The 15,986-nt window shown below is 41.1% G+C and overlaps 1 protein-coding gene across 1 annotated transcript in view; it reads right to left on the reverse strand.

Moving 5' to 3' along the window:
* Positions 1–2,381: 2,381 nt before the first annotated feature.
* The window catches only part of Mfsd14b (major facilitator superfamily domain containing 14B), a 49,179-nt gene continuing 35,574 nt past the window's right edge, over positions 2,382–15,986 (reverse strand). The window contains exons 6-12 of the mRNA XM_042686839.1: positions 15,759–15,977; positions 13,302–13,415; positions 11,219–11,290; positions 9,633–9,745; positions 8,165–8,262; positions 6,390–6,532; positions 2,382–4,119 (exon numbers count right to left, since the gene is read on the reverse strand). Coding sequence (XP_042542773.1) covers positions 3,871–4,119; positions 6,390–6,532; positions 8,165–8,262; positions 9,633–9,745; positions 11,219–11,290; positions 13,302–13,415; positions 15,759–15,977 — 1,008 coding nt within the window. The 3' untranslated portion in view covers positions 2,382–3,870. The remainder of the gene's footprint in view (positions 4,120–6,389; positions 6,533–8,164; positions 8,263–9,632; positions 9,746–11,218; positions 11,291–13,301; positions 13,416–15,758; positions 15,978–15,986) is intronic.

The raw sequence follows: 15,986 nt of genomic DNA on the forward strand, positions 1-15,986 counted from the left end.
ATCGAATCCAGGGCCTCAGGCATGCAAGGCAAGCGCTCTACCACTGAGCCACCATCCCAGCCCGCCTTAATCTTTACTAGTACGTATTAACTGCACAGAATGGTTTGACATTCTCATACACATACATTTACTGACCCACTGCCCATTTGTTTTTTGGCCCCGCTTGGGTCTACCCTTGGTCGCATGCTTTGCATAGAGTAACGCAAACTGTTCTGACACCTTGCTACACCAGCAATCGCCTCCATTTTGAAGATGTTGAAGAGTCACTTGTCCTTGGCCGCCCAGCAAGTCTGTAGATTTTAAAATGATTTGAATTCAAGTCCACACAAGACACTTGCCCCGTACTTTATACTCTAGTTACCCAGTGATAGCTTAGTTTGTAAATATGCTTTTTAAAATTATTGTGTACTCACTGTGAGTTTCACTGTGAAATGTTCATATGTGCATCTAGTGTACTTTGATCCTACTATTTCTCCTTTTTAGACAATTTTGGACAGGTTACTGTTGTCATGTGTTTCAAGTACTCTGATCACATTCACACCTTTACTCTCCTCTTGCTCCCTTCCCCCTCCCCAACTCTACTGGCTCCCACCTCAAACAGCCCATTTTGACTCCACTAAAATAGGTTGTCTCTGATTTCTTTTTATTAGGATTTTTTTATTTTTGTGCCAGAACTAAGCCTCCTCCAGGGTTTAAACTTAAGAGCTCTGTGCTGCTCGGCTAATGCTCTACCACTTGAGTCATATCTTCAGCTCAGTCTCAGTAAATTCTTTTTTTTTTTTTGGCTGGTCCTGGGGCCTGAACTCTGGGTCTGGGCGCTGTCCCTAAACTCTTTAGCTCAAGGCTAGCACTCTACCACTTGAACCACAGCGTCACTTCCAGCCTTTTCTGCTTATGTGGTGCTGAGGAATTGAACCCAGGGCCTCATGCATGCAAGGCAAGCACTCTACCACTGAGCCGCCTTCCCAGCCTAAGCCTCGAACTCTTGCCTGGGCTCTGGACCACTGTCCCTCAACTTTGAGGTGGTTAACTAGAGATAAGAGTCTCACTTTCCTGGCTGGGGTGGCTTTGAATTGCAATTCTCAGATTTCCAGTGAGTAGCTAGGATTACAGGTATGAGCAGTGACCCACTGGTACAATTTTTTTTAAAACACAAAACATAAAAGTATCCATTGTAAATTTATTATGCATTAGGAAGCTTAACCTAAAAACCAAAAGTTGAAACTGTGAAGTCTGACAAGGACATTGATACTGATGCCATTTAAAAGGATGGATGCAACTTAGCTTAACAGTATAATGCTGTAAAATTTTCTCCATTATCAGCCAGAAGTGCAACATGTATGTGCAAAAGCTAAATGGCTTAACATCATGCTACACTTAATACTAAAAATCTATTACTGTGAGTTGTCTGTACTTAAGCCCAATGAGACATCTAGGGAATCCGTACGTAACAGTGAGCAGATGTAGTTTGCTTATTTATAGCATGTTTCTTTGGAAAACTAGTGGTGGACACATGTGGATCACATTTATAGTTATAAATATTTGATTTTGTTCATTCTTCAGATTTGGGGCTCTTACTGGCTTAGCCTGAAGGAACTGGCTCCTTTTTAAAATGTTATGCTCTAGGCTGGGAAGGTGGCTCAGTGGTAGAGTGCTTGCCTTGCATGCATGAGGCCCTGGGCATGATTCCTCGGCCCCACATAAACAGAGAAAGCCGGAAGTAGCACTGTGGCTCAAGTGGTACAGCACTAGTCTTGAGCTGGAGCTGAGGGACAGTGCCCAGACCCAGAGTTCAGGCCCTACCACCGACAAAAATAAATGAATAAATAATAAAATATTATGCTATCGTTTAACCTGATAGGTCCTTGGAGCTTGGGTAGTTATGTGCTGAGACTATACCGAAGTCTTCAGCAGAATATAAACAAACTTGCTTGTAATGATCTTATTCAGCCATTAAGAAATAGAGAACTTTGAATTGGCATCTCATAATTTTTTTATACTAAGGTAATCTGATAATCAGATGGACAATACAACATCTTACTGAAGTAAAAATGACCTGCATGTCCTATGAATTTAAGAACAAGCTTTAAAGATTTGAACTTGTGATTTTTCAGTTCATGTATACTTGCCCCAAATTATTGTTTTTGGAATCGTGCATTGCACATTGGATAATCCAGGGAAATTATGAGATAAGTACTTTATGTGTATATAGTGGTTGCTTTGTACTGATGAAAATTTAACTCTGAGGTGTATTAAATAGTGAACTGATTTTATTTGGGATAAACAGGAAAGAAGGTGCACTTTAGCAATTTTCCAGCTTTTACCCCTAAATTATTAATTACAAAATGTTTAGACATACTGTAAAGAAAACACAAAAGACATAAAAGTATCCATTGTAAATTTATTATGCATTAGGAAGCTTAACCTAAAAACCAACAGCATTGTAAAAAGATATGTTATCTCTGTCCCTGGCAGAACAGGTTTCAAAATATATTTTCTTTTAAATGTATTCAGTCAGTACACAATCCTTTATAAAAGTTGTATATATATTTTTTCTGACAATACCTTCATTACATTTATAAATACAAGATTTACAGAGTACCCCATCAAAAAAAATTAAAACCCTTACAAATATCTACATGTATTTCATACCTATAAAACGTTCAAAGGAGTGCTTTGTTAAAGGTAGGCCCTAGTTAATGGTCCATTTACTATGCAGCAAAATACATATAAATCTGTAAAGTTTTCTTTGTCCATAAAACATCTCAAAAAATTAGCAAGACACTTATTGTGAAACAGAGTTTCACTAAACCCTCATATATTAGAAAGGAACTTATGTGCGTATTCCCATGAGATTCAAGTCAGCTAAGCAGACTGAGACACAGACTGGGGACAAAATGCGCATACACAGCAGTTAAGGCAGGAGTGTGATGCCACAGCACGTGGGGATGTGGGAAGGAGCAAATAGAAATCACATATTCTAAGTCTAAACTTGGAAGATAGAAACTCAACCTCTCTCAAGACTCCTCAATTTGTTAAAAGACTTAGATGAGACTCCAATTTCTTTGTTGCTGTTAAAATGTTTGAAGACTCTTTTTTGGGGGGATGGGATAAGGGTCTTACTAAGCTGGCCCCAAATTCATGACCCTCCCTGCCTCAGTCCCCTGAATAGCTGAGCTTATAGCCATGTGCCACTACACCTGGCTCAACACAATTTGTTTTTCTTTTGTAAAAATGACTGTGGATCCCGCCAGGACCCCAGGTCCAGGAATCCAAGTTCTTAAGTACAACATGATTTGAAACTGTAAAAAAGCTTTCCTTTATCTGGTAAAGGTCACCACAGACCAGTATTACTAATGTTTAGACAAGCAGAAGAAGGAAGAGTAAAACTAGGTTTTCATTTGACCTTTGGACAAAGGCAACAGATCCCTGATACCGAGTAGCACTCATCCACACCTATGAGCTAACCAGGAATAATTCCAAGAAAGAAGGAAGGACTCTACCTGAAATCTTACCCAAGATGGCAGTTCTGCTATTCTTGCAACTCTACTGAAAAGCATGGAGAGGCTGCTGTCACTCTCACCGGTTATGAAAGAAAAGCCATCCTTTCTAGCAGAGACAGGACTTTCTATTTGAGTTCAGTATAGACTCCAGGTAACCTTGTTAGGTACACATCATTTGCAGAGAAGTATGTACAAACAGAATGAAAAAGAACAGAAGAGACAGGAAGAGGAGGGCAGAGAGATGAAGAGAAGGAGTCACTTATTAAACTTGGCCGGAACGATACTGCTGCTAGCATCGCCCCTCCAGCACCATGAAGTCTCCAGTGGCATGGCTCCCGCAGGGCTCTCAGAGGCTGTGTCTGCTGAGTCACAGCTCAGTGCACTGGTTCCCAGGCTCTTCAGAAGAGGAGAGCTCCCAGATGCTGTTGTCTTGCAGCAGTGGCTCAATGTCCTCATCACTGCCCCGGTCGGGGATAGTGCTCAGGCTGCCACTAATGTTGTTATGTTTTTGAACTCCATTGGCCTTACGGTATTCAGGGATGAATAAGGCAACCAGAAAAGACACCAGAACTATACATGCTCCAAATAAAAATGGTGGGCCTGGGATGAGAGCTCTCTGCAAGATGTAGAAAACAAATGGAAACAGAACTTGATTAGGGTTTTTTCCTTTTCCTTCTTCTGGGGTAGTTTTGTTGTTGTTGGCCATGGGGCTTGAAATGGGGGACACGGGTGTTGTCCCTGAGCTCTTTTTTTTTTTGTTCAAGGTAGTGCTCTACCACTCTGAGCCACAGCACCATGTCCAGTTTTCTAGCAGTTAATTGGAGATAAGAATCTCAATCAAGGGCTTTCCTGCCCAGGCTGGCTCTGAACCTCGATCCTCAGATCTCAGCCTCCTGGGTAGTTAGGGTTATAAGCGTGAGCCATTAGTACCTGGTGGGACAGTTTCATTTATAACCCAGGTTATGCTTGAACTTTTTTTTTTTTGAGATTGATTACATAAATGTCACAGAATAGTGATAATTAAAGTCACACACATTTTAACCTTCACAAGGCAAATTGTCATTGTTGTAGAGCCTTGAACTCTGATCCTCCTATTTCCACCTTCCAAATCCTAGGATCAAAGGCAGGTACTACCATACCCAGTCTTGGGTGACCACCTCCCAAAAAACCATCATGAAAAAGTGAGCATTTTCTCATAAGCATATATTAAATGAAAGTATATATTAAATGAAAGCATCTATTAAATGAAAGTAACAACTCTATAGCAAAGTTTAGAGTTTGAGCTACAACACAGTAACTTATTACTACTTTCTGTACTATTAATTTTGGGGGGCAGTATTGATACTTGATCTCTGGGCCTCTTGCTTTCTGGGTAAAGTTTCTACCATTTGAGCCACACTTCCAATCCCTTTGTACATTGATAATTTTTTTTCTTTCTTTGGTGTAGGCCCTGTGGGGCTTGAACTCAGGACATAGGTACTGTTTCTGAACTTTTTTTTAAAATGCCTAAAGGCTAGCACTTACTATTTGAGTTCCACTTCCTGTTTTGGTGGTTAGTTGAAAATAAGGGTCTTATGGACTTCCCAGCTAGCTTTGAACCACAATCCCAGATCTCAGCCTCCCGAGTAGTTAGGACTCTAAGCAAAGCACCCAGCTTTGCCTTTGCAATTTTTGGTTTAGGTTTTTTTAGGGTTTTGCTTTATGCCCAGACCAGCCAAGACTATGATCCTATTTTCGGTTCCTAGAGTGGCTGGGAAATGACAGGGGCTTAATATCATAGCCAGACATTGGTTGGGAGCTGGGGAGGGGGCGTCTTATGAAATTAAGCTATGCCTCCCAAGTAGCCAGGATTATAGATTTGAGCCAAGGTGCCTGCTTCTACTATACTAATTGGCTCAATCCTATAAGCCTATAAAAGCAGCAAGTGCTTATCTATAATCTCATTTTATAACTTCACAGATAAATAGACATAAAAATTCTAGTCTTGTAGAGAAATCTATATTTAATCTCTCTTAAAACAAAAACAGAAAAGCTAGCTGGGCGCTGGTGGTTCAAGCCTGTAATCCTAACTGCTTAAGAGGCTGAGATTTGAGAATTGTAATTGGAAGCCAGCTGGGACAGTAAAGAATATATCTATATCTCTATATCTATATCTCTGTCTCTATATCTCTATCTCTATATCTCTATATATCTATATCTATAGATATATCTATATATCTATAGATATAGATATATATAGATATATATCTATATCTATATATATATGTGTAGATATATATATAGATATATATAGATATATCTATATATAGATATATATATAGATATAGATATATATAGATAGATCTAGATATATCTATCTATATATATAGATAGATAGATATAGATAGATATATCTATATATAGATATATAGATATAGATATATATAGATAGATAGATATATCTATATATAGATATATATATAGCTATCTATAGATATATAGATATCTATCTCCAGCAAACAGCTAGAAGTAGAGCTGTGCCTCAACTGGGAATGCCAGTCTTGAGTGAAAAAGCTAAGGAACATTGCTCAGGCCCTGAGTACTGGCACAAAACAGAAAACACCCTAACTTCAGTTTTAAGTATTTCTAGAACTTTTCATATTTCATTTAGCCTGTGCTTAGGCAGAATAACATCACCAGAGTGATTCTGTAGGTGAAAACAGAACCTAAATTTAAGGCAAGTTGTCTTTGATAATATGATAAATTTATGAAATGACTCCTCTCCAACCTCCAAAGCAATAAACAGAGTTTAACTGCTGTCAAATACAATAGCAAATACAGGCAAAAATATTTTAAGGCCACAAAATTGGATGTAACCACTGTTACAAAATAGCACCACCAAATTACCTGTAGGGCATCATCATCAGAATTCAGCTCTGGGCCGAGCTCGCTGAGTTCAACATGGAACATGTAGAATATTAACCCATACAGAGCTGGTCCCAGGCCATTGCACAGTCCTCGTATTCCAGTTATGATCCCCTGTGCAACTCCTACACCAAAACAAAGAGGGAGATGGTCTCAGAAAAGCATCTCAAGATGTGAAGCTTATCGGCACACTCCTAAAACCCAAGCTGCACTCTGAGGAAAGTGACTAAAAGTATTTTGCCCCCAACACTAACGTTTTCTTGGTTTTGTTGTGCCATTCAATGTGGCTTGCTCTGCACAGATTTCCTTTTTGATAGCATGTGCGGAGCAGCAACCTCCTCTATCAGGGCCAGCTGCATCTACCTCCACCTCAATGCAGACAGTACCGAAAAGTTCCCAAAGTGCCAATATGTAGGTTTATCTACTTTCTAAAGTGGCAGGTAAAAAATGAGCTTGAACCATAATGTGAACTGGTTCTCTCTCTGTTGACAATGATCAAATAGAATTTAGCCTAATATGATACATTGCAAGTTTTGTGCATTGGTATTTTAAAACATCCATACTAATGTGACAAATTCTGTGTAGTGACAAGAGGACGGGCCTCCATGGAGGACTCGAACCTTCACACCTAACACAGCCAGCTGAGCTATGTATGCAGCCGGGGTGGCATACAAAACTAGTGTGTGTGTGTGTGTGTGTGTGTGTGTGTGTGTGTGTGTGTGTGTGTGTGTGTGTGTGTGTGTGTGTGTGTGTGTGTGTGTGTGTGTGTGTGTGTGTGTGTGTGTGTGTGTGTGTGTGTGTGTGTGTAATGCAGCCGGGGTGGCATACAAAACTAGTGTGTGTGTGTGTGTGTGTGTGTGTATGTGTGTGTGTGTGTTTTAAAGCAACACTGCTTAAAGCTACCACCTGAGCCACAGCGCCCCGTCTGGCCTTTTCTGTTTAGGTGGTACTGAGGAATCAAACCCAAGGCCTCATGCATGCTTCGCAAGTACTTTTTTGATAAGCCACATTCCCAGCCCCTAAAATGGCCAATTCTGATGTAAAAAAAGATTAGCAATGAACAGCACTCAATTATTAAATTCCTCATAAGGCTGGAGTTGCAGCTTAGTACAGAGCTCTTGCCTAGTGTATACAAGACGCTTCTGTTTTATCCCATAAATTAGATAATCACATCATGCACACATACACTATGTATATATGCACATACATGAAAACATCTACGTGGACATATATAATATACACGGTATAGTACAGGCAAAGGAAGTCTAACTGGAAAAGTGCCAGGTGCTGGTGGGTTACACCTATAATCCTAGCTATTTAGGAGGCTGAGATCTGAAGATTCCAATTTGAAGGCAGTCTAGGAAGAAAAGTCCATGAAACTCACTTCAAATTAGCAAAAAGTAGAGGTGTGCCTCAAAGCAGTAGACTGTCAGCTTTGAGCAAAAACCTAAGGGACAGCGTCTAGACCACTGAATTCATGTAACAGCACATGCTTCTCTCTCTCCCTCCCTCCCTCCTTGAAAAGGAAAACGGGTAATTCCTAATTCTTAGTAATCTGCGCTTTTGTGTGTGTGAAGAATAAGTATAAACAAAAAGGAACACAATCGCTTTCAGTTGAGAAAGGAAATAGGTATGGTTATTCACTGGAGCAGGGACCCCAGTGCTGCCTGCCACCTCCTACTGTCCATGTGAGAACCCAGGGATTTAGGCAAGGAAGCCCTAGCTGAAGGAGGAAATTGCAACAACTTGGACCTCACCTTGCTGATCCGACTCTGCATTCCGAGATACTAGGGCACTGACTGCTGGGAATGTGATGCTGGACATAGCGGCCACAGTCCCTGCTGCCCACATCATCCTAAAAGACAAGACAGTTATGGTAAGGTCCCAAGAAGCTTATGGTTCACAATTTAGTTAGCAACAATTTCAAATGCCTTTTGTTTTCTCATGTTCCAAAGACTGTTACTCTCCTACCTCTACCTCTTTCACAGCTGGGGTAGCAGACTCGAACCAGAATTCCTGGATGGATAAGGCCTGTCCTCAAACTGCGTTCCTCCTACCTCCATCTCCCAAGTGCCTAGGACCACAGTCATATGTCCTATCCCCAACACAAGCCTAGTGTAGTCACTACAATAGGCACGTTTTGGGGATAGGTTCTTACTGACATTTGCCTACACTGGCCTCAAATAGTGACTTTCTTTGCCTCCACCTTTCCAATAGCTGGGACTACAGGTATGTACCACCACACAGGACCTTCACCTTAAGGGGCCTTTTTATTTCTATACTTCGTTTCTCTACTGACTTTATCACTCTTCTACTTCTCCAAGGTTAGTCCTGGCAATACAGTGTGCCTCCTCTTCTTAATGAGATGAGTGATTATCTGTTCCCCACTGGGTCATACTTCCTTGGGGATGGTCTTTACTGTGAAAGAAAACTATGATGACATAAGTCTTTTTAACACTAACTATACTAAGAGTTTGACTAAATAAGCTCCTGAACCAAACTTCCTAGGTCCAAAATAAAAAACATAAAGCATCAACCAAGTTAATGTTAGGCAAAATACCACACAGAAAGGTAATTTGTCCAATTGTCTCATGTTTGCTGCCCAATTAACCTAACAACTATATCCTAACTTCCATTTACACATGCAAAGCCAGGACTAGCTCTGGTATCTACAAGGGATACAGGTTCTCCAAGATTTAGCAACCAGGCCCAACAGGAAGTTTGCCACACAACAAAATGGAGCTCAATATTCTATTTGTTCCTTGATGTTGATGGAAATCTAAAAATGTGAGTACTAAAAACTGCCTTAGAATACACATGGTTGGTTCTGAAGTGACTCCAATGCTGTCTCATGGTCATATTATTGCTAAGGCCATTTGGTTATGCCATAATCAATCACTTTCACTTCTCCTTTTGTTTTGACTATATGTGATATCCCTAAAAAAAAATTACAAATGCAGACATGGGGTTCTATGGGAGGGCTGGGGAAGAGGGACAGATTCAATTAAGCAATGATTGATTCAGTGCCAGCATTCTATTTTATTGTCACCTTAGATTATCTAGCTCTACCCTTGCCCAACATAAATTTAGCCTGAAGGTTTCTGAAATGTCCAACACACCAAGCCAGTGAAATAACCTTTTGCTTCTCATCTTGCTTAACAAGCCTGAGTATCTCAAGGACAAACCAAGTTTGGTAATGTACAAGAATCTAATGGTGAGGCTTACCAGGCCTGAGATCCAAAACCATACCAGGCCAATTGGAGCATCTGGAAGCCCAAGCCAAGGAGGACGGTATTCTTATTTCCCAGTGACCTCATCAAAATGCTAAGAAAGACCGTCTGCAAAGGAAAGGAGGCAAGTGAGAACCCATGTGAACACAACACATTTTTAATAGTCTGGGTGCTGGTGGTTCACACTTACAATCCTAGCTATTCAGGATGCTGAGATCTGAGGATTGTGGTTCAAAACCAGCCCAGGCAGAAAGGCCCGAGAGACTGTCTCTAATGAACTACTCCAAAACAGCTGGAAGTGAAGCTGTAGCTCTCCAAGTAGTAGAGCACTAGCCTTGAGCAAATAAAACCTCAGGGTTCAAGCCCTAGGACCAGTAAAAAAACAAAACAAAAAAAAAAACATGTGGAATGCAATCTCAAATTCAGAATGTAATCTTCGTGAGGAAACCTGCTTCCTAATGCTAATGACTGAGGGTCTATATGGCTATCTCCCTCCACAGCCTCAAGAGGCCAGACAGTACAGATGTATCTTCGCTGAAGCCACAGCATAGACCTAGAACTTGGGTGGAGCCTTTTCCTGGGGCCTTTTCCTGACAAGTGTCTGACAGATGCTTTGGCCCCAACAGGTTTTCACTGCCATTCACTGGTTATCATGACCGAGGGACACATCCCAGTGTCTCTGGAGAAATGAATAAGCACTTAACTATGGATGAGAAGTAAATATGCTGACCATTTATAGAAGATATGAATTTTGCTAGAGATGAACAATTTTCCAACAGTTTTCTTAAGTTGGAACTGGTTTGATTTTAATAAATACATATTCTACTTAATAACTAGATGGGATACTCTGAAATGGATTAGGGTAAAAGAAGCCTCTGAACTAGCTAACCAAGAGGTAAAAAACAAAAGTTAGGCGCTTGAAAGTTTTAGAATAATTTGCATTTTCTGATTTAGTCAAAGCCAAAACAATAAAAAAGGCCTTTGCCTTGGTGACTCCCATGAGCCTGGTTGATTCTAGTATTTAGGAGAAACCATTCTGCAACTTTTCATTTCTTCCAAATCAAAGAACATCTGCTCAGCAATTACCTCCAGGCAGCCCTAAAAGGCACAGTAAACACACCCGAGCACAATCATGATAAAAGGGACACAAGCACTGCCTTTGATTCTGTAGCTGATTCTGCAGACAGCAGAGTGTGGAACAGTTCTACTTTCCACCACTGACATTAACATTGACACATTCTCCTGGCTAATTCCACAATATCTAAAAGTTAGATGTAATTAAATACAATTTTGGTCCTTGAGTTCAAGCCCCAGGATAGGCACATATACAAAAACAAAACTGAATGACGTTGCTCTTAAATCCTGATTTCAAAATTCTATCAAAAAGGAATGGTTATGAGTCAAGGCCCTGTCAGCGGCCTAAATTAGATGTTATATTCTACTTGTGTAAGTTGTGCCAGAACAAGTATCTCCCTCTAAGTTTACATGTGGCTGCCTGTGGATCTATGACTGTCAAGATAAAAAAAATTTTAAATCAAAACCAAAAAAAAAAAAATCCCACACGGGTGAAATGATACTCACCTGAGCCACAATTGACAGAATTCCTACCATGGCTATAAATGCTGCAATTTTAACGGATCCAAAACCTATGATCTGCAGAAATGGAGGAAAACACTTTACTGTAATGCAGAATAAATAAATGTTCTGTCCTATTAAAGTGATAAGATAAAATCACTCAGGACAGTTTAGAGCAGTGTCGAAAGCTGAACCTATTTAATCAATAACCAATAATTTATATCTAAATCTGATTTGAGAAATTAAGCAGGCACAACTTAAACTGATATTTAATATTCTCCAACACACAAACTGACAAATGTAACAATTACATGTAATGAAAAGAGTATGAAGAGAGTGAATACTTTATGTGGTCAACATCAATGAAACAATGAAGCTCTTGAAATTGGTTTCAGAAACAGGGAGGAAGAATGAGGGAGCATGACCAAGGGCGTGGGAAAAAATAGGAAAGAAAATGATTTGTCTTTCAATACTGTCAATAGAGAATTCTCTGCTCAGCAAAGCCAGTGACTTTTTTAGTAGGGGTTGCCCATTAAAATCATGTGAGCCACAGAAAAGAGGAGAGGGAAGAGGAGGATAAAGAGGAAGAAAGCAGGGCTGGGAAGGTGGCTCAGTGGTAAGAGCGCTTGCCTTGCATGCATGAGGCCCTGGGTTTGATTCCTCAGCACCACATAAGCAAAAAGAAAAAAGCTGGAAGTGGCGCTGTGGCTCAAGTGGTAGAGCGCTAGCCTTGAGCTGAAGAGCTGAGGGACAGCGCCCAGGCCCCACGACCGGACCCCCCCCCCCCCCCCCCGCCAAAAAAATAAATAAAAAAAGAGGAAGAAAGCAATTAGAAGCGCAAATCACCACAGGAGCCCAATTACCTCAGGCTCTGAGGTATTCCCAGAGATAAGTACAATCTAAAAAGCTCTTGTGAGTGAGCATACTAAATAGGTTGGTAGTAACTTGTAAGCCTCTGATTTAACAGTAACTCTGAAATGCCTAAACATTTTTAAGTTTTAAAAAAGGATAAATAGCTGGGTACCAATGGCTTATGCCTACAATCCTAGCTACTCAGGAGACTGAGAACTGAGGGTTATGATTCAAAGCCAGGAAAGTCTGTGAGACTCCTATCTCCAATTAAATGCCAAAAAGCCAGAGTAGAGGTATGGCTAGAATAGAGGTGTGGCTCAAGTAGTAGAGCACCAGTCTTGAGCAAAAAGGCTCAGAATAGTGCATAGGCCCTGAGTTCAAGCCCCAGTGCAGGTATTTCCCGTCCCCCAAGAGGAAAATCTTGTCCTCTACTGAAATTCGATAAAACACAGAAAAAGTATCTTATACTTATTTTATATATTCTTCCCAGATCACAAATGAGTATCTTCTTTACTAGCATCCTACCACTTGAGCCACACCTCTCCTAGCTTGACTGGAGTCTCACAGGCTTTCTTGCTGGGGCTGACTTCCAACTGAAATCCTTAGGCCTTAGCCTGAGTAGTTAGCATTACAGGTATGAGCTACCAGCACCACCAAGCTTGCATCTATGGTGGTTCTTTTTTTGTCGATCGTAGGACTTGAACTCTGGGCCTAGGTGCTGTCCCTCAGCTCTTCAGCTCAAGGAGAGTGCTCTACCACTTAAGCCACAGTGCCATTTCCAGTTTTCTGATGGTTTATTGGAGATGAGTCTCATGGACTTTCCTGCTCAGGTTGGCTTTGAACCATGATCCTCAGAGCTCAGCCTCCTGAGTAGCTAGGATTACAGCCATGAGCCACTGGTGCCCAGCTTCTATGTATTTAACTAGAAGCAAGTTAATATGCTTCCTTTTCTTCTGTGGTTCCTCCAAATTATCTATTTTTGGCCAGTCCTGGGGCTTGATCTCTGGGCCTATACCTGAGCTTCTTTTGCTTAAGGCTAGCAATCTACCACTTGAGCCACAGTACCACTTCTGGCCTTTTCTGTATGTGTGGTACGAAAGAATCAAACCCAGGGCTTCGTGCATGCTAGGCAAGTACTCTACCACTGAGTCACATCCCCAACCCCCCCAAATTATCTTTAGACAAATCAATATTCTATAGCCTTTATGTTCAAATTAACTAGGAAAAAATTACTCACCTGCCTGAGATAGAGAAAAAAACTTGAATACTGTCCAGCTTCTGGGAGGTATGAAAGAAACACTGTGATGCAGATTAGTAAAACAGTAGAATCTTTCCCAACTTTCTTCAATGACTGGAATTAGCAGAAAACAAACACAAAGTCAATAGACATTCCAGCTAATGTTTACTGAGCCCTCCCTACTTACTGCATACTACACTAATTCATTTGTACATTTTAAGTAGGATCCAGAAGTTCATGTTGATGAAATATGAAGTCTATATAACTGGCTATTCACACCTGCTCCTGCCCCAGTCTCTTCTCTTACTGTCTGACATAAGTATTTTAGGTAAGAATTTCTGAAGAATTTTCTTCTTACAACTATGGTTCCTAAAAGTTAAACTCAGGGATAAGAAGCAAAAAAAATCAAGCCTCCAGTTCTTTTCTTCCTGTACACATTTCTTTCAGGAACAATTTCAAACCAGATTTTGGGGTGGTGGTGGTGGTGGTGAGAAAAAGTTACTTTTTCTCAGAACTTTTAAAAAAAATTGCAGTATTAGCATACATTTGCTATACAAGAAGACAATTCATTGTGACATTTCTACCTCAGCACCAAATGTTTTTGGTGACATACTTCCCCCATAACCTCCAAAAGATTAGCGCACAAAAAAAATCCATTTAAGGGCTGGGAAGGTAGCTCAGTGGTAGAGTGCTTGCCTTGCATGCATGAGGCCCTGGGTTCGATTCCTCAGCACCACATAAGCAAAAAGAAAAAAGCCGGAAGTGGTGCTGTGGCTCAAGTGGTAGAGTGCGAGCCTTGAGCTGAAGAGCTGAGGGACAGCGCCCAGCCCAGAGTTCAGGCCCCACGACCGGACTCAAAAAACAAAAACAACCACCACATTATAGTCAAACCAAGTATATTTACTATCTGTAAAATGAATTCACTTCAAATAACCACCTTCATTAAATGACTGGTGGGAAAAACGGAAGGGGTGACATTGTCCAAAAAGAAATGTACCTACCACCTTACTTAACTGTAACTCCTTTGTACATCACCTATATAATAACAATTTAAAAAGATAGAATGAATGGCTGGTGCCAGTGACTTGACCCATGCTTGTAATCCTAGCTACTTTAGGAGGCTGAGATCTGAGAGGACCCCCACTGGAAACCAACCTGGGAAGAAAAGTCAGTGAGACTCTTATCTCCAATTAACAAGCAAAAGGCCAGAAGCAGAGATATGGTTCAAGTGCTAGAGGATTAGTCTTGAGTGAAAAAGCTAAGAGTGTGAGGCTGAGTTCAAACCCTGAAACACAGACACATGAAAACAAAGAAATTCCTTCCTAAATTCTCATAAAAGGATTAGGTTGATATTTATTTGCTCTTTCTTCCTTTATGACATGGTTGGCTTAGAACTAAGTTTACATTCTTTCTTTTTGTTGATGTTGTTGGTTGTAGGGCTTAAATTCAGGGCCTGGGTACTGACGCTGAGCTTTTTTGCTCAATGTTAGCACTCTACCACTTGAAGCTACAACACCACTTCCAGTTTTCTGGTGACTAATTGTAGACAAGAGTCTAACAGACTTTCCTGTCCTGGCTGGCTTTGATATTCAGATCTCAGCCTCCTGAGTAGCTACAATTACAGGTATGAGCCACCAGTGCCTAGCAAAGTCTACATCATTTATTTTTTTTTTGCCAGTCCTGGGGCTTGAACTCTGGGCCTGGGCACTGTACCTCAGCTCTTCAGCTTGTCAAGGCTAGTTAGGACTCTACCATTTGAGCCACAGTGCCTTTTCTGGTGATTTATTGGAAATAACTCATGGACGTTCCTGCCCAGGCTGGCTTTGAACTGAGATCCTCAGATCTCAGCCTCCTGAGTAGGTAGCTAGGATTACAGGCGTGAACCACCAGTGCCCAGCTCCCTGAGCTTCTTTTACTCAAGGCTAGCACTCTACCACTTGAGCCACAGAACCATTTCCAGCCTTTTCTGTTTATATGGTACTGAGGAGTCAAACCCAGGGCTTCATGCATGCTAGGCAAGCACTCTACCACTAAGCCACATTCCCAGCCCAGGCTCTACGTAATTCTTTTTTTTTTTTTTTTTGGAGTCTGGTCATGGGGCCTGAACTCTGGGCCTGGGCGCTGTCCCTCAGCTCTTCAGCTCAAGGCTAGTGCTCTACCACTTGAGCCACAGCGCCACTTCCGGTTTTTTTCTTATGTGGTGCTGAGGAATCGAACCCAGGGCCTCATGCATTGCAAGGCAAGCACTCTACCACTGAGCCACCTTCCCAGCCCGGCTCTACATAATTCTTGATGCATAAACTATCTCTGCCTCTTACTTGTAAATTAAACCTTTCTTGTTTTTACTGGAGAAAGAATTGGATCAGCAATCACTGAGATTCTTAGCGAGGCTATCTACTATTTTATTTGCTTGGCTTAGATTTTCTTATGAAGTCAGTATTTCATGTTTCACCTTACCGCAAAAGGGTCTGCTTGTTTCCAAGAAATCTGAGCTCCCCAGGAAACTGGTCTAATTTTCTCTGGTAGAGATTCTGGAACAGCCACCAAGATGAAGCAGATGTCCAGAAGAGCCACCACTGTGGCTACAAGCACAACAAGGCTGTCTCCATAACTGGCAGAAAGATATGCTCCAATGGCTGGGCTGCTGACCAGACTGGCTGCGAAGGTGGCTGAGACCTGCAAGAA

The sequence above is a fragment of the Dipodomys spectabilis genome, unplaced genomic scaffold (assembly GCF_019054845.1).
Source record: "Dipodomys spectabilis isolate Male_0828 unplaced genomic scaffold, ASM1905484v1 ptg000098l, whole genome shotgun sequence".
Classification (NCBI taxonomy): Eukaryota; Metazoa; Chordata; class Mammalia; order Rodentia; family Heteromyidae; genus Dipodomys; species Dipodomys spectabilis.